Source organism: Oenanthe melanoleuca, chromosome 4 (assembly GCF_029582105.1).
Source record: "Oenanthe melanoleuca isolate GR-GAL-2019-014 chromosome 4, OMel1.0, whole genome shotgun sequence".
In the NCBI taxonomy this organism is placed as follows: domain Eukaryota; kingdom Metazoa; phylum Chordata; class Aves; order Passeriformes; family Muscicapidae; genus Oenanthe; species Oenanthe melanoleuca.
In genome coordinates this window covers 46,188,199-46,207,971 of record NC_079337.1, presented here as the reverse complement: position 1 = coordinate 46,207,971, position 19,773 = coordinate 46,188,199, and the positions used below count along the sequence as shown (strand labels likewise).

General features: G+C 36.4%; 1 protein-coding gene across 4 annotated transcripts; it reads right to left on the bottom strand.

Annotated features, from left to right (window-relative positions):
- Window positions 1–1,717: 1,717 nt before the first annotated feature.
- YIPF7 (Yip1 domain family member 7) lies at window positions 1,718–14,729 on the bottom strand. 4 transcript variants are annotated; one of them, XM_056489639.1, is made up of 6 exons: window positions 14,654–14,729; window positions 13,540–13,656; window positions 12,763–12,926; window positions 10,857–11,002; window positions 6,200–6,381; window positions 1,718–2,062 (listed from the first exon to the last, which is right to left on the bottom strand). In XM_056489639.1, exons 2-6 carry the CDS (start codon window positions 13,653–13,655, stop codon window positions 1,900–1,902), a joined length of 771 nt encoding a protein of 256 aa, XP_056345614.1. In that variant the 5' UTR covers window position 13,656; window positions 14,654–14,729; the 3' UTR covers window positions 1,718–1,899. The 4 variants fall into 4 exon arrangements, with proteins under 4 accessions (XP_056345614.1, XP_056345616.1, XP_056345612.1 ...); XM_056489641.1 differs by having other exon boundaries at window positions 12,763–12,960; window positions 14,654–14,728; XM_056489637.1 differs by lacking the exon at window positions 14,654–14,729 and having other exon boundaries at window positions 13,540–13,774.
- Between the last annotated feature and the right edge of the window lie 5,044 nt (window positions 14,730–19,773).

The window sequence follows — 19,773 nt, the reverse complement described above, 5'->3', positions numbered from 1 at the left end:
ACCATATGAATCTGTCCCCATTCAGACATGAGAATGCCATTAATGCATGGTAAATCAAAGCACTTGATTTTTATATCCACACCCTGCAGTCACTTGACATGTTTATCTGTGCCTTATTACTGTCAGATTTACTCTCTGATACAGCAGGGCCAAATTTGTCATGTTTACAATTGCTGATCTTCCAAATTCACACAATTCCCACTTGCATACAGTAGATCCTGCCTAGTTATAGCCACAATGTGCTGCAGGGTCATGCCTCCAATTTGGCCTCTCTGTTCCCTCTGTTCTCACTGTTTTCATAGCCTTGCAGTAAAGAAATGGATAAATGCAGAATTTTTTCCATAAATGAGTTGTGATTTTTTAAGGAATTAGCTAAATGTACATTAACTTTTGTTTGCTTCTCATGACCTCAGGTCTGAATTAGTTCCTCTGGAATTCAGTAAAATGAATTCCAGAATGGCTTGCATAAGAGTTCTTAAAAAAACCCAAACAAATATGACAGCAATGGTAAATATTTTTACAAAGGCTCTTGCAATTCAGAAAGAAAGTCACTAGCTCGAGGACAAACTGATCATCTAATTTACCTCTGACCTGAAAAGGATTAGGAATACAATTATTCTGTGAATTCTTGAGCAGCTTTGCCATATTAAACTTCTGCCTAAGTACTTGCAGCATCAGGACCCTCTGTCCCAGAATGACTGGCCCTCTGTCTAGGAAGAAAGTATTTTGTAAACAATTCATCAAAGAGTTAAAACAATCAATTGAGGATAATCAAGATCATAAGAATGTGCATCAAGAAAGACACCATAAGGCACTGAAGAAATAATCTGCTGCCATTTATTTCCCTCACATCTCCATTTATTTCATCTATCTACTTTTCCTAGTTCTTTTTATGCCTACCTTAATTTTCTCCTCTACTTCATACTTAGAATTTGTTCATGTTGTGACTGCACCCATCTCCAATTCCTCTTGATGGCTTGATATTTCTAATAATACATTTTAAAATATCATCTCGTGCATTCTGTGCTTCATTGCCATTGTATAAATGCCTGCTTCCCTTAAAACAACAAATAGATTTTTGAGGGGCAGATAAAATTATGGAGATTTGTATTTTGCCTATTCAAATACAGTTCTGCCTTTCAGGAGACATTTTTAGGGGTTGCCTTTACTTTGTGTGGTGCTTTCCTGCAGTTACAGCAGGCAGTGGTTTACTGAAAATTTAAAATATAATGTTCCTGTGCATTAAAAACAGTACAATGGTGTTTTGGGCATCAGCACCTCTTTAAAAAAAAGGAAAAAGAAAAACAAAGCAACATTCATAGGTTCCCTCTGTTATATCAGCCTGTTCCTGGCCAGTTCCTCAATGTCACGAAACAGGGTCATTCAGACTCCTCCCACAAAAAAACCCCAAACCCAAACATATAAGTGCTGGATATTAATTAGCAGTTATAGAAGATGGCAATTTGGTTTTTTAAAAACAAATAAATATGCATTTTATCTTGATTTATTATGTCCATTAAATATTTACATAATTGCATTCTAGTTACTCTCTAGTCTATGTATTATATTATAAATACTTATAAATCAGAACAGGGGTTTTTTTAAATTTTAATTATAATTTATTTCCTTTTTTCTTTCCTTTTACTACCTTCTCAAGAAAATAATTTCTTTTCTTTTCACTGTAAGACTGTCAAAACACCATTATTTTAAGGCCATCGACCTGGTAGCTTGACTTTTTATTTCATTATCAGCCATTAGGAAAAAAAACCCAGTAAGTCATAGAATCTAATTTTGATAATGGAATTTAACACAACTCTAGGCAATCTGAAAATAAGTAAATAAACCCTTGCCCCTCGAACAACCATAAACAGACATAAGAAGACTACCAGAAAACACATCTCAGAAAACTGTTAGAAGTGCAAAAAGTCCATAAAGTAGAGCACATGGGTATGCAATCAGGAGCTGCTGTCCTTCCATGGCCAATGCAGATGTAAAAATTTTGGAGGCTGACAAACTGCACCATCCAATAATAAACAGAGCAAACACAGTTCCTGGGATCCCCCTAGGAGAAAACAAAAAAAATAAATAAAAGAAACATGACAGAGTCTACATGTTATTAAATGTAGCATCAAATCTTGCCAAACTCAAGTTCATGTCTAGCAGCATGTCATTGATAGGTAACAGCCAATGGAAATGAAAGTCAAGCATGAGAGCAAATTAAAATTGTAACCATAAACAGAAAAACCAGAAAATTAATATGTTCAGCATAGATAAAAGCTTCATCAGAAGTACTGCTAAAAGGACTGTACATTTACAAATAAATCTTCTGAACCTCCAGCAGATGCAGCTGCAAAAATTTAATATTAGATTTACAAGTTCTTTTTCAGCCAAAATCATCTTACAGAAACTGTTAGGTTCTGAAATGACACTGCAGACCTACTCTTCCATCAGGAAGCCTGATGATCTGGAGTGGTTGCATTTTTGTAACACAGAGAACAGATTTTAAGTGTGCCTTAAACACTCAGGAGAGGCTCTGAAAGACTCACACCAGCTGGATGGGCAGAAAGGTCTCCCAGGGAAAAGCTTGACTGGCCTTCTAAAAAAGGGACACACCAAGCATAAAGTAAGGAGTGGGAAAAGAACCACCAAGAAAAAATATTTTGCTTATCTTGGTATCCTTCCCTGCACACTGAAGGACTGTGCCTTTCCACCCTCTTGGTGACAGCTGAGCCCTTTTGAAGTCACACTGTGCCTCCTTTCAGGGAGCCCTGGAGAACTGAGATTATGGGACTGTGGTTAAAAGCCCACTGAAATACTCCTGCAGATTACAGAGGGCTCACCATTAAACCCTGTGAGAACAAAATCTTGCCAATAAATAATGTTTCACATATGCTTTATTTGCACTCTATTTGCAGCCTGCTTCTGTAAAATGCATGAGATCATGTGCATAATGCACTGCTGAAGTACATAATGAGATAGCTGCTTTACACACTTTTGCTGTGTCAGTCTCAAGGACTTTGAGAAAGAATAAACCTGTGACACTTCCTAAAGGCCTTCCTGGTGCCCCAGTCTTCCAAAGCATCAGCATAACAGAAGCAGAAGGGAAAAAGAGAATGTGTGTATATACTCAGGTAGGTCCTTTTATGAGAAATTATCTCCACTAATATAATTATTGCAATGAAACCATGATGAATAAAGCTGTTCTTATGTAATTGACTTAGTTTACTTAATGCATTCATATCACATGAAATAGTTGATTTCTTAGCAATCCAGTCATCAGGCCAAAAAGGTCCTTGGTATTGCCAGCCCTTGGGCCTTTGAGGGAGGAAGGCAAGAATTGATTTTACAGTGACTCAGCACCTCATTGCAACTTCAACAAGTTAAAAATAAAACATTAAAGACCATGTGATTTACTCTCCTCAGTTTAAGTGTTTTATAAAACTATACAGTGGCATTTAGGGAAATTCCACTGGGCTTTGCAAAGCAAGTTCCTGACCTCTCCTCCAGGAAGAGATGCTAAGTTGCTCACCTAAACAGTAAGCCAGAAATTCTGAGCTGGTATGGATGGCTCTTTGAGCAGGTATCCATGCTGGCAGAGGGATGGGATGCAATAGGAACATACTGTGCAATGGCAAATTTCAGCTAACATAATGACTCCTTAGGGGGCTCTCACAATGGGGCACATTTTAGAGCTGTGGCTGCTCTGCCTTGCACTGAAGTCCAATGGCCTCTCATGGTTTGTTCCAGGACTGGCAGAGAGCAGGATGGAAAGGGGGCATAAAATCATATTGGAATCAAGAGGTACCACTGTACACCTACAAATTCAGTCCTTGTTCTAACAAAGTGTTACTACTATAAAGAATGGTTTGGCAGAGAGCTTTGTGTCTGGTATGTCCATGAGGGTCAAATCCTCTACCTTGGGAGAAGGGCAAAAAGCACATGTCATTCTTTCAGTGGCCAAGAGGACTGGGCTGTATTTTTGTGAGTGGACCCCTTCCACTTCTCTTTCTCTCATGTCCTGCAGATGCTGTCACCAAATGGGTCCTTTGCATCAGGTGGGTCTAAGAATTTCTTTCTTCATGCTTGCATTCATTTCCTTCACTGTTTAGTTAAGGAAGTGGCTTTACCACCCTGTTTGGGGATTTGATATTGAAGAATTGTTGCTGCTTTCTGCAGGAAAAAAGTCTATTGATGTTTCTCCCAGAAAGATGGCCTAATAAACCTGGGCTCACACATGATAAGAGCATACACATGATAATATGTATGATATATATACACATGATAATAGCATAGATGGGCACAAACAATTCTAGTTCCATGGAAATTTGAGTAAGAGAACTATTTTTGTCCTTGATACTATTCAGTACCTCAAATGTCCCATATTTTGCTTTATTTAGAACAGGAAAATAGCTAATCATGAAAATTGAAAATTATTAGATTACTATATATCTTTGCCACAGATGAGTGCATTATCTTAAGTATATCTTTGGTGAAAAAAATCAGATTATTTCTTGGAACATTGAAATAGAAGTAGTTTTTTAATAGATATTAATAAACTCATGAATGTGCTGCTCTTTCTTTTACCATTTCAGATAATTTTTAAAATTAAAAATAATGAAATGTATGTTGGATTTAAAAGCTGCCACTTAATTTTAATAGTATGTTTGCAATAATTACCCTTGGTACTTGATGTGTTCAAGCAGTTTCATATACCAAATGAAAAAGGACTGCTGAACCCTGCCAATAGGTACTTAATGTTACCACTTCATTTTAGAAATATCAGTTAAATTTTGTAAAGGCTTTCACATTTTAGTGTTTATAGATTTTCAAAAGACGTGCTTTGTGTAAATTCACAGCATTTTACAAATGTGTGGTGTGTGCTTGGGGATTCCATGTACAGAAAACAGTACCCTGCACAGTTGTAACAGCTGGTTTGGAATTCACCCCATCTGTCTTACAATTATATATCTGCACATTTTATTAGGCTGGATTATTAAACAGGTTAATCAAGAAAATATGGGAAGTGTAAGAGAACAGAGAATAAACAGCTTCTTCAGTGTCACTGTCATCCATCTTATCAAGGACAGCTCAGAAACACTTTAATACTTAATACACTTAATGGAACATGGTCAGGTTAAGCCATCATAGCTCCACAGAAATATGCAACAAGAATTTTGCCAAAACTTCATTCCACCACATAATTTCCTTTAAAAAATAATAGATAGATAGATAGATAGATAGATAGATAGATAGATAGATAGATAGATAGACAGATAGATAGATATGTAAGACTGATGCTTTTCCAAAGAAGACAAATGGGCATTTTGTCATTCATCAGCTGCTAGGTTCCATATGTTACAGATTGGAGAGTTAAAAATATGAGAGAACCAAAAAAGACTAAGGAGGGAAACCCTCATTAATAGCATGTTAACAATAGGTAAAAGCACTGCTCAAGGCCTTCAGGCAAGATCTGGAACTTGCTTGTACTTCGCTGTGTGTGAACAAGGAGATAAACACTGTGTCTCAAAGGGCTTGAGACACAGCGAGGAGGAATGAGAGGCTTGCCAAAAAGTTTTCTTTTCAGAGAATATGACTGAACAACCCCCAACATGTGCACAGATACATGCACTGCTACACATTTGGTTTTTCAAAGTATTCAGTTATCTTCAGTACCAAAACTATACCTCAGAATATACAAGTCTGCTATATCTTAAATGCTTGTCCTAAATCTCCACATCAATAAGGGTTACTTGGCTATTTCATTCTGTCCCACAAAAGCCAGTAGGAAAGGAAACATTAAGATGAGAGGCCTGATGCTATGAACAAAAGAAAAAAAACAAAAAACAAGACAATCAGCTATATAAACATGAAGTTCAGCAGTTGCTTTTAAAACTGATACCTGAGTTTGGTCATGTCGGCTCTGCAAAACAAAAATCACAACTGAGGCTGCTGCAAAAATCAACAGCACTCTCCTTCCAAGTGGAAAGCAGTGGAATTAAAGACTCGTATCAAAAGTTACAGACACCAGCCCTCTCAAATACAGCCGAGTCTGTTTCCACCCACACATACAAAAAAAAAGGTGTTACAGTCTCAGAAGCCAAGATTTACTACATGACCATTTAAAAAATGTTTTGCACAGCACCAGCCATCTGACTGACTGTCCTTCACAGGATTCCTGTTGCCACAGGCTGGTACTTACTGCAGTGAGAAGACCAGAGCAGAAGAGGAGAGGATGACCATGGGCAGCAGGCAGTAGCCCAGGACACTTGCAACGCAGCCGTGCGAGACTCCCGAGGCGCCCATCAGGCTCAGCAGGGCGTGCATGGCAAGGCACCCCGTGGCACTCATCCCATACACGTAGCCAAAATGGACTTTCCCTGCCTGCAGTAAATATGAGGGAGCAAGAGGTGACAGAAGTGAGCAGTGATCACAGAATGCTAGCAGAAATCAGGTTCAGGTTTAGGTTTGTTACTTCTTGTTGCCGACACTCTCTGCTTCACCTACATCAGTTCAGTTGTGAAGCACTGATGATACTTTTGGGTGATTTTTGCATAAAAGTAATCCAAGGTGCAATTGACAAAATGTGCTTCTTTCTAACTTAAAGTTACAAGGCTGATACTCAGTCTTACTGTCATGGGGCTCTGAACACAATTGGAATTGGTTGGGAGATTTGGGAAAGTTTAAATGGCAACAAAATAAGAAGAAATTATGGAAAGTACATTTTAGTCATTAAAAACTAGTTTAGGCTCAGAAAACATCTCTACAATAAGTGTATAGGAGGCTGTGAAAAAGTGTCCCAAGTAATATGATGATCCAGGTTACCTGATGCGCTTCAAATTTTTTTACACTTCAAAACTTCAGCTTTAAGAAAGTCTGCAAAAAATTAGGAAAATTTTGCTTAAACTATGGCAGTTTTCAAGGAAAATGTGACTGTTCTTTCCCTTAACTACCATGAGAAAGATACATCTCTGTGCTTAGACCAATACAACATTTCAAAATAAAGCTCAGTAGCAACTGTCAGCTTGTGTTCTTTTTTGTTCTAACGAATGAAAAAAATACCAGATTTTTTATTTCCTTCTAGGTTTTATGCCTTTGTTTGAATTTATTGCCTATGAAAGGTACCAGCCTGGAAGCCTGGAGCTTGATGTTTTCTAATTTATACACAAAGCTAGTAAAACAGGCAACTGTGGCCACAGCACCACCAATTCCTTCATCTCCTGCCATCATTGTGAAGGATCACCTCCAGGCATAAGGGCATTGTTCACTCCCCAAAATAAACAGTCACAAAAGACTGTTAAATATGTTTTTGTCTCCCTTCAAGCTTCTAACAAATTAGATACTGAATGTTGTCTATGCAATACTGTCATTCTCACATCTGTACATCAGAAAAACATTCACAAATCAGAAATCTTGTTTTTATCTTGGAACTTTGTGTCCTAACGATAGAATGTAGCTGTGAAGGAGAAAGTTCAGACCTAAAACTTAACCATTAACTCAGAACCATGGAGTAAACTTCTCAGATGAAGGGCCACTATGCATCACCTTCCTGATGTGTAATAAGATATATGTACATAAAAAAACCACAAGTGTGCTTGTACACACACACACAGACACACACACAAACACACAATATCTATATGTTGAACAGACTATATATTAAATATATATAAAAATGTATAAAAAATGCATATGTTAATATGATTTTGAGTCACATAAGACTCAAAATTAATAGATGGTCTCAGTTTCCTAATAATGCTGAGGCTTATGGTTGGATTCTGTTGTGATGGGTTAGGCAGAAACACTGTTGAAGCTTTCCTCATGTTTTGTGATACTTGCTAGTTTATCTCCCATGATGGCTAAGGAGGGTTGAGAAGACCTCTGACTTTACTTATCCATACATTTTAATTAAATCTGGGGGAAATCAACTTTGAGGACCCTTCTCTGCCCTTTCTTCCAGCATCCATGCATGTGGAAATGGATCACTGGATGTCAGAAGTCTTTGAGCTGGACAGACATAAAGCATCACTGTGGAGAAGGCTTCACCTAGTGATGGCACAGCTTGCAAGTCCTGGTGCTGCAGGTTGGTGGCAGCTCACCAGCTCTTGGAGAGCAGTGCATGAACAGGAAAGGCAACCTGAGTTAATAAGACCTGACTTTACATCAGCTTCATCATCCTGTCTGCAGACTGACCTGGCTCACAGCTGAGCTCTCCTCTGGTCCCAGTCCTCAAGGTTAAGTAAGGTACAGCCAGGTCACCTATATCCTTCCAGCTTCCTGGCCTTTTCCCCATTACTGTCTTCCACCATAAAGAATAATCTATTCCTGAAATAACAGCCTAAGAAATCTTCCTATTTAGGTACAGACTTCTTTTGCTGGCATTTACATACTAGTGGTATAAAATAATCAGGAAAAAATTGCTTAAGCAAATAAAATTAATGATAGCTATAGTGTGGGAGAGCAATACTAGCTCAGATGATTATCAACTAGAATTTCAGTCATTAGGGATATGTAGTAAGTTTAACATCCACATGTTAAACACATGTTAATGGTTTGGGGCAGACTTTGCTATAAACCAGCTAAGTAAAGTTCTGTCTCAAAACAGATGCATCAACTACAAGCTATATTTTAAACTGTTTCAGTGTATTTAAGTGTTCTACACTATCTATTCATTAGCTTAGTTTAAGATTAAAAAAATCCTGGGTCAGAGATGAAGGGAGCATTAGCACCAGCCCCTAACTGAGATCTCCAATTGGTGAAATGTTGGATTTGTGGTGAAAGGATATGAGAGAAGGGAGAAAAAAAAAAGCAACTGTACATGTTGGTTCCGATTTTAGTCTTACTTAACATATGTAAATATATTGACTCACACACACGGGAATACTCCCAGTTCACAGTGATGTAAGCAAAACCAGAATCAGGCTTGATTAGTCTGACAGGCTTTGATGAATGGAAAGAGCTATATTTGTCCTGCAGAAGGAGGAAGGTTAGGAGAAAGTCAGACTTGGTGTTCTTGTTTGCCTCTGCCTGGAGTGGGTACTACTACCTTTAGCTGAAGTGGATGGGGAACTCTGATTTCATACAAATGACAGTGTAAAATGCAAAGCAGGTGAGCCTTGGGCTTGTGCTAAATTTTGTGCTGCCATTGCTTCTCTATCTATAATGGAGCTGCCCTGTTTTACACTAACATGAGGAAGAACAAGTCCTGCTGCCAGCCTCTTTTCTCTGAAAGAACTGCTACCCTTTGAAGAATATCTTTGCATAATTTTCCATAGTTAAAAAGCTGAAACTAAAGAAAATGTATACATTATTTTTAGAAACAAGCTCTCAACCAAATTATGTTCCTGGTGCTATCAGAAGATACTTATTTAAGTACAGAAGGATATCATAGTTTACACAGCTGAAGAGACATGTTGGTATTCAAATCTATCTGAGATAAAATGGTAGCCTGAATTTCTATGATAAACCCATAGACTTACTGCAATGAAGTTACAAAAGGAACAAAAATACTGGATTGTGTCAGAGGTGTTCTGCTGCCCTAAAACTGGAGTGTTGAAAATACTTGGTTTTCTAATGACACCTAAAATGTGTAATATCCCAGAAAATGTATGATAATTAAAGTAATTTATTCTTATAATGATAGTTTAATATTCATTATAACTGTTGGCTATTCAGGGAAAAAAATCAACAGGAAACATTTTTTTCCATTCTTTCTTTTAGCTTTCCTTTCATTTTCTTGATTATAATTAATTCAACTTTCTCCTTTTGCTACCCTCATACATTTTTTTCTCCAGGTGGAAAATAGCCTGTCTTTTCTAGCTCCCACCTTCTTTTCCTTTTATTCCCTTAACTCCTGCCCCTTCCACCCTTTTAAAAGATTTTTATTTTTATAGGAACATAAATAATAATACTACTTGCCATTTATATTGCAGTTTGCACATTCAAGGTACTGCACTGACATTACAAATTGAGTAAGAACTTTCAAGAATCTTCTGATTCAGCACTATTTATCACAGAGGAAATGGAGAATTAGAGCCCCTTTCCTCTCACCTTATTGCAGGGCAGTAAAGCCCTTCCCAGAATGGTCCCACCTTATCCCTGCCTGATAAATTGCTGCCAGCAATCAGAGCTGTACTTCAGCAACACTGGAGAGCTCCTGTTGCCAGTGATATATAGATGAATTTGGAGTTCTGCACAATCCTGTTAAACTTTCCTCCTATAGGAAAGCTATATTCATAAAGAAGAAGGAGGTCAAATACAAGCTGCTATATTTTGCTAAGCAGACAATACAGAACAAAGAATATAAAATATGAAAGTACTAGCAAAATTTATAGGAAGATATTGCAAATTTAAGGGGGTGGGGCAAAAAAGACTCTATTTTTTTTTCTCCAGTTATTCTAGTTGTATAAAAAGATATTTTTTAGTCTATGTGTCTCTGCACTCTCTAAAATAACACTGAAAGAAGATAATTTCAAAAGTAGCAAGAGTGTTAGAAAAACTGGGCTGGCATGCTATCTCTTTTTTATTCCCTCCTTAAAACCTGTTCAGAGCTTCTCCAGATTATATGTGGCACAGATCTGTCCTTCTGCTCATATTAAATCCCACCCCAAAAATGATGTGGTCTCTTCTTTCCACTGGAAAGTAATACATCACTTTACCAGTGTCACCTTTACATTACATTTAAATTTTATTCAGGTGCTTTCAAAGTAGGAAGAATTTTTAATACCTAATCCCAGAACAACCAGCAGCAAATGACTCATTTTATTTCAGTACTACATCTTCTGCAGCTTCACACTCATTATCACCTAGGTGTGAGCTTGTTGGAAAAGAAATCCCTGAAGGTTTCTGCCACATCCTACCATCAGTAATGTTGCTCCAAGGGCCAAACAGAAAACCATAGGTCCAGTGAGGTCTGTCTCATTCATAATGCTGCCATCTGCAGGCTTCATTGGATTTAGAACTGTTAATGTTTTCTGCCATATATGCTCAAAATTGATCCCGAGTTCTGCAACAAGAAATTTCTGGATTTTGTTAATTGCTCACAAGGAAAAAACACTTTTACAAAAACCTGTTAGATACCACAAAACTACAAACAAATGCTTCAGTGAAGATAATATTGTAGGATGACATATTCTGTAGTAGGAACATAATGTCTCTGCTATATACTCAGTATATTTGGGAGTCAGCTTTCATTCTAAATTGGAATATTAATTTATAAAATAAAACTTTAGGCAGCAAAGCAAAAAATAGCTTCAGCGTTTTTGAGTTAATATTTGTTTTTCCTATATTTAAGACACACATATCTAATGTCACACTAACTTAGATGGTGAAAAACACATTAATTAACAATAACTGCTGAATTTAAGATACTCTACAACACTGAGGACAGAGATATAGGCTTTAATTCTGGAAAATCTGACAAGAAATGTGTCTTAATCCTGAACTGTCAAAAGCAGTTTAAAATTACATTTGTCCCTTCAAGACAAGTTTATACTACTTTATACAGTGCTTTATAAGTGTTTTGTCATTTGGGTTTTTTTTTTGTTGTTGTTGTTTTTGTTTTTGTTTGGGTTTTTTTTTTTTTGAGTGGGGGATGCTTGCATTTAAAAAATAATTAGTGAGACCCATAGAAACAGAACAAAATTCTGTCCTATTAAAGGTGATGAGAATCCTGCCATTAACTTTGCTGGGGCAAAGCTTTATCTTATAACTTCTGGAGAAACACTTCAGCTTGCAAAAGTAATCATGTTCCCTGAGATTCCCCAGAAAGGGAAAAGTTAGGTTCAGATTTGCTGCCACAGTGACTGAGAATGACAATGTGTTAGATCTGTTTGGAAAGCCAAATCTTTATCTTGTTCCACCTCTCCATCATCTTGAGCTTAGCCAAAACATTGTATATATAAAGCTATTGTGCATTAAAATGTGTATTTTTGGTCTGATTTATGTGGTGCACAGATGGGAATATCTCTGAAGCCTTGTGGATCACAAGGAGTTGTATTACATCCTTTTCCCAGGGTGAACCACATGGGGAGTTAAATGGTTCGAGGTCTTAGAGGTAGAGATCTTGCAGTTATCTATATCAAACAGAATGATCTTGCTGGCTTTAAGGCAGCAGTAGTCCCTTTGGAGTAGTAAAAACTCCAGCTGCCTTCCAGTATGCTAAACTAGCAGGCTGAATATGCTCATTTTATATTATGCTGAAATAATTGCAGACAAATTTTACTTTTTTTTTCCCCTAATGTAGCACAAGTATTTGCTAGCGACAAAATTAGCCACAAGGGTTAGAATGGTCAATCATCATAAAGAATGGCATTGCTCATATAGTTAAATGCTCAACTAATTGAAACTGAAAGCAGCTTTCCCAGTTCCTTTCCCACTGAAACAAGTGACTTAGCATCTGCAATCTGCTAAATCTATTACCTGATATGCAAAAAAAAAGATGATTATCCATGTTTATTAATTATAGATTTTCCAACATGTATGCAGGATAAACACGAGAGTGGGAAACAATTTTGGAAACATGAATGCAAAACTATTGTTCTGCTGTCATCTAGTGGTGGTTCCCTCTATCTGCCCAATGCCATAAGGCAGGATGAGTCCATGGCGAATTCAAAGGACAGAACTGAGGTTTGGGGGCCAGGAGCTTTGGCTGCAGCTCAATGGTGAGGCTTGCCAGCTCTGCTGCAGTTTCCCTAGTGAGTTCCACTAGCTGGAAAAGTTAGAGGCACCCCCAGGAATCACACATGTCTGTGGGATTAGTTTTACCTTCTAGCAAAGGAGGTTCCTCGTCAAACCCCTCGACATACCCAAGCTGAGGAGTGTTGGGACTGTAAGCTGGCTGCAGAATCTGCCCCGTGTAGCTCTGAGAGGATGGAAACATGTCTGATGGGACAAAAGCCCCAGCTGCAGGATGCTTTTCTCTCTGGCTCCTGGGACAAGAGGCAAACACAGCCAAACTCATAACTACAATGAGAAACATAGAGCTACTCACCACATGCCACCTGCACTTCACTTATTTTCAATTTGGGGAACCTGGAGATTTTCTGGGTACAATGCTTGCTGTGGGTAATGAGTGCTGAGCTGCCTTTGCCCTCCATCACTGCAGCTCCCTCTGCAACCCACCAGAGCCCCTTGCCAGCCCACCACAGCCCACCACACCCACTTCCACATTCAGGCACTTGAGGCTTTTTTTGGCCAGCAGTCTGGTGACTCTCCTCAAATAAGTCCATACTGCTAATGACAGAGCCACACATTTAGGATTTTTTTTTCTTGAATCTCAAAAAGATCCTAAAGAATTTCCTACAATATGCACCCTAAATTTCAAATTAGTAGCATGAAGCTCTGTTACTCCTGTCAGGTGAGCAACCTGTAACATGCATACTAATAAAAGCAGCACAAAATTAAATCCTTTAAAAAGAAAAATTCACTTACAGGCATTCTGCCTTTCTGAAAGTCTACTTTACTCTGCTCCTTCAAACCCCAAAGCCAGCCCCAGAAGCACCATTTGTTGAAGAGGGAAGCTGGAACAACACCCATACTTACTTTCTGCTTTCACAGAGGTTTTTGTCTGAGCCATAGCTGTTGCAACCTTCTTCCTGGTCCTCTATGGTATAATTAGACTGGTAAAAGTCGAACTGAAACTGCTCAAAATTTGACATTCTGGTTGGAAAAATGATTGCAAATATCAATAAATAGTCTCTACAACAAGACAAAGTCTGTTTTGAGCTGTCCTAAACTTAAATTAAAATAGCAAACTGTTAAATTAAACAGCAAACTGTAAAGCCACAAACTCGAGAGAATCTTTCCGTAGGAGCTCCTGATAATTTTGAAGTGACAAAAAAAAGACCATTTCCTTTCTTTAGCTGAGGAAAGGAGGAATTAAGAGGAAGAAAAACAAGGAGGAATTAATATGTTACTGTAAATTTCAGTATGTTAATTTAGAAGTGGTATACAAGACTTCCTTTCTTACTACTGTTACCCAAAATAATGCAATTTTGAAAGAAGATATATTTCTATAAAGTAAACTATAGTTTTAAACAGTTCATTTTCCTACTTCCAATAAAAAAAAATTGTGACCATATCTCAAAGTTTAAAAATTAAGGTTTTAGGAACTATTTTGGTTTTCAAAAACAATTGCTATTTATAGCTGTTTGTGTTTTGCAATATTATATATGACTCTCATAAAATAATAGAAAAAAAACAGATTTGCTCATAAAATCTGTGAATTCTGTTCAAGAACACAACCAGTACATCAGTGGTAGCAGAGAAACATTCTCACTGGCAATGTGACAGGTAAAAGACAGGTGATAGAATTGGATTGATGATTGGATGATTTCTTGGTGGAAGAAAATATGAATTAATTAATTCAAATATGAATTAATAGAAATTAATTGTACCAAGCTATTTACTGTGGCTTTATTTGGAATTGCACACCACTTAGGCATTAATTCAATGGAGATTTCATGCAGAGCATGTTTTAAGAAACTTTAGTTGGTAGCTCTACCTCAATAGTTCAGTTCCAGTAAGTATTTTATGTCCTCTGCTGTCACTATACAGAATGAAATAATTGCTTAAGCAGGTATGGTTTCCTCTGTGTAACAGAGTTCGTGAAAGGTAAAATTATTTTCCAAAAGAAATTGGAGTTAAGGTTACTTACTTTTTAAGACATTTGGTGAAAACTCCAGTCTGCTGAATTTATATGTTGGAGAAGACCTAAAATATCCTCTTGCTTCGACAGGGATGAGCTTAGTGCTATTTATAAGACTCTAAATTTGATATTTGAACAGATGCACATGAAGGAAAAAACCTCTCAACCTGTCAATATCAGGGCTAGCATTTAACAAGAGCTAACAACAATGGGCAGAGAAGGGTAGGAACCTTCAAGGAAAAATGAACAAAATGAATAAATATTGTTCTATATACTACAACTCAATAATCCAGATTCCTCCTGAAGCAAGTATTTATGAAGGTCTTGGTGGAGCCCTCATGAGCAGAGCTGTTAGACATTAAAAAGCTTTAACAATGTGTGATGTTACCTGTTAAACTGGTGAGGGTGAGGGTGTGTTTCCAGCACCCAGAACAGCTGTGGGATGCTCCCTGGGAGCCCCATGGCACAGGCAGGGAGGGAGGCTGAACACTCTGCTGGGCCAAGTCCCTCTCTGGTCCAGTGCCAGCATCTGCCCTCCAGGCACATCCCCCTGCCCCATGGCTCCTCCAGGAGCTCTCACCCATTTGCAAAGCTGTCTCCTGAAGTGCAGTATCCACCATGCCAGGATCAGGGCAAGGAACCTCTGTTCCATAGTCCTGGCTACTAGGAAACAGCAGCACAGGATGGATTTTAAATAGATTTTGTACTTCAAAGATGACTTTTCAATTTAAACCTGCTTTTGTTTGACAACTAGCCACAACAAAGACTGCTTTTTCCACTTCTTTCTTTATTGGATAGTTTCCCAATAAGCACTTGGCCTGTTAAATTTAAGGAATGGGACATTAAATTATATGTATTATCAGGTAATAAATCTATGCCTCAGGTGCTTATTCAATCCTGTGAAGACCAAATAATTCCATTTCATTAGCAGAACCATGATGCACTGTTCCCACATGACTTACAATGCTATAGGAGAGTTATAACATAAATGCATTTAAAAAAAAACTTAAAATGAAGCTTACCAAGTTTTTGTCCAGTAAGCATGTCCAAGAAAGAGTTCAGAAGTAAAGAATGGTGAGAAGAAGGAAAATGTAACATTTGGTTCTACAAATTAAGGGTAATCTAACTACAGTATTTATCACAGCTATTGTTAAATCTCCCTCATGTTCTGCTGTTTCTAGAGTAACAGTTCATACTGCTACATCCACCAAGGTGAAATTTCATTTTTAGCTCTTAGCAACCTGCTAATCTCTATAATGTCTAATCATCCCACTTTAGATAATATGTCTTCATCTTGTTTATACTGAGTCAGTGGGGGCAATGATACAGGATTAACGTCTGTCCCTCAGGAAGGTAACTCAAAAATTTCCTTTTAGGAACAGAAAAATCCTGATTTGCTAGGGTTTTGCCTCTTTATTTAAACTATAAAAGTGATTTGATTACTTTTGCTACTTTCTGTTAGAAAGATAAATATATATACATCTATACAAAATCTGAGAATAAGGATCAGACAAAAAACTTCAGAGAAGGAATTTAAATAGAAAAAAAATACAATGCATAGTTGTGGAACATGGTTAAATAATACTTTAAAAGCTATTTAATATACCACAGTTAGACAGGAAAGCTACTAAAAAAAAAAAATTGGAATTTAAAATGGAGCCATATATATTTCTCTCCTTATATAAAATTATTATATACCTTATGATACATATTGCACATAAATTATACACACATATACATTAATATCCCTGTGTATATACACATATAAATGGACACATAAAAAATGGAAAATAATATTTGTTGGAAATGAGTAGATGATAAAAAAAATAAAAAAGGTAAGTTTAGCTAGTTGAAAGGAAACTGATAGAAATGACTGTCAAAGTGCATTAAAAGCAGACAAAATTATATGCCATGCTTCTATCAGAGATAAAAATAAAAGTATAAGTAAAACAAAAATACAGAAGCATTTTAATTAGAAATGATAAAATCACCATTTAAAAATTCTGCATCTAAAAGTTTTAGAAGAAATGGTTAAAAACTTTCTATCTTGTTGAATAACAAAACAACAGGAAAGTTTGGGAAGATCAAAACTAAGCAAACATGCTATCTTGTAAAAGGTTAAATAAAATGCCTTGAGTAATTATTGGCCTGTCCCCATGAGATTGATCCTAGCAAATTATGGGACCAAATAATAAATAACTGTGTTGATGAATCCAATCAACGTGGGCTTTTGGAAACCAGCTCATTTCAAAGTAATTTATTTCCTAATGAGATTTGTAGCTGGGAAAGGTAACCACTGATGACCCATATTTAGACAAGGCATTTTACTTTATTTAGGTTCAACAGAGATATAACCATCACTGCTTAGTGTGCCACTCATTATACTGATTAAATAAGTGCTATCTGATGTGTCTCAAATGTAATTGTGAAAGAGGGGAGGATTTCCATTGGTGCCTCAAAGCAGAGAAGCTTTGCAAAGACCATCTGGCAGACACTGCAGGTATGTCACAGGTACCTGCTGTTCAGTCCAGCACTGAGAGACCACACCAGACAAGGCTGTCACAGATCCATTAACATCAAGGGAAAATAAATTATTGCACTTGAGGGCTTTAGAACAGAGTCTGAATATAACTTTACTTTCTTTGAATGGCAGGTACAGAGGATGCTAAAAATCTATGGGGAAGATAGTTTGGATGAGGTCTAATCTTCAAAGATGAGAATGAGAATTGAAGCTGGGGGATACAAAAAAAAAAAAAGAAGAAAATTAATGTAAAATGCGAGAATTTCTGCAAGAAATTCAAAATTTTTCCTTAAAGTTAGTTCCTCGGTTTTTATTTATCTACTTTTCCTCATCTTTCCTGAAAAGGAAAATAGATGTGTTGAAAAGTGAAATGTCATCAGTTTTCATAAGTTTGCATTTTCATTTTCAGGGTTTGGGTTTGAGTATTTTTACGAAATGGGATGATACTTCAACTTTTTCAAACATTCAGGTGAGCATCCTTTGAAAAAAAATAAAGAATGAACTGAGATTAAATGGGAAAAGATAGAAAAGACTATAGAATTCTGGCTTTAGACTCTGCTATGTAACCCTACATTTATTACTCAAAGTAAATTGATGAGCATGGCAAATCCATTATAATAATTAGCCAATTATTCTATAGTTTTTTTGAAATGTAAAAATTGATCTTATTATGGATTAATTCAGCCAGCCTTAAGCTTAATTACATTTACAGGCCCCATTAATAATTTTGTAAATGGACATTACTAAAATGTGCTCCTAAAGAAGAGAGGAAAATTTAATTGCAAAGAAATATACCATTTACTATGAAATAGGTTTTTTTATCAAATTAATTACTTACATTATAGAAAGTGTCTGATAAGTGAATTTTATGTCTCAGACACATCTATTGCAAGAGATTAATTCTTTGCTGTAACCAGTCTTCAGAGGGTGGATAAGATGCAAAAAAGTGAAATCTGAAGCTATTAGTGTTTTCTTTTTTATGCTTAACAAGTTTGTTAGACTTGAACAAACAAGTGAGAAGTTATGGGTATTCATATGTGCATGAATATTTGCACCTATTGATATCCACTACAAATCAAACACACAATTCTCTTTCTTCTATAAGACAAACAAAATTCACAAGGTGTTCAAAACTAGGAAAAGAAGGATTCATGGGTGACAGACTGGTGGAGATCCATGTCAAAGGAAGTTATGCACAGTTAAATATCTATATGGATCTGGAACAAGTCCATGAAAGTTAAAATACCAAGAATTCCTGAATGCAAAGAAACAGTATGCAGCTCAAGAAGCCAATAAACAAGAATTAGTAGAAGACTAGAAAATATTTATGGGAAGAATTCATGATCATCCTAGTATATTCAGTCATTTTCATTGTTAAACAGGCAGTTCCTGTTTTGACTTATATGACCATTCAAATCCTTTACATTTGTAAAGCAGGATAGCAACACAAAAGATTACATATTGAAATCTAAGAATAGGGAAGAAACTCACTGTATAAGACCAAAACATCTTTAATTCTACATGGGCTGGACATTACCAAAACACTGCTTTGTGTGACTTCAGTGATACTTTTCCTTCCACTCAACTTTTACTTGACTGGAATTCTTGTTCTCCCACCTCTATTGTGAGTTAGCTGACTTCCAGCTTCAGATTCATAATATATACCTTCTCCATCCAGACTTTTTTTCTAGCATAAGCACAAAATAACATAAAAAAACCCCCAAAACCGAACCAAACCAACTAACCAATGAACAAAACCAGAAAAAAACAAAAAACAAACAAACAAACAAACAAAAAAATGCCCTTCAGATTAAGTGTTTTTGATGTATGAATCAGGTTCTCAGGCTGATTCTTTGGTGTCTGATAAGCATGTTTTCATATTTTGCTCAGTGTAGGTATTAACACAATTTCTTACTGCCTAGTAGTTTCCAATTTTCATGAAGTTTGTAGAAATTTTATTTGGATTAAGAGCTCTCTCTCTGTTCAACATATTCAAAATCACCCAACAAATTAAAAATTGTTGTGGAGAGTGGCAAAACAGGTAGATAAGGAGTATGGTGCACCAACATTTTGTCCTTAAGTATTAAAGGTTTGTATGCAATTGAAGAAACAGCAATAAATAAATAAATATATAAATAAATCCTGATTTATTTAGTTTGTATGTAATAGAAAATACAACAATAAATAAACCTTAATTTATTTTTTTTTTTTTTTTTTTTTTTTTTTGTCATCTTGTATTTTCTGTTGTGTCACTCTAGTGCAGTTCCTTTCAAATCTCCCTTTTCTAGTGGAGAATCAAAATACACAGGCATATAAAGTACAGTATGTATTTACACTGCAAGAGAACTCAATTTGAAAAAAAAAATTACAATTAAGAATGTAGAATTGAAAACTTGTTTCTTGAGGTAAGCTTGTTTGAAGTGCAAGTGTCTAATTATATTGGCTCATCCTTGCATTAAATAAATTTTCAGGAATACTGAACCAATAGTCAGTACAGAAAATGAAATTTAATTTTTTGTTTTTGTTGTAGGGATTTTGCTCAATTGAATGTGAAAGGTTTTATGCAGATATCATCACTGGTATACAACTGAAAATACAGTTTAGGCAA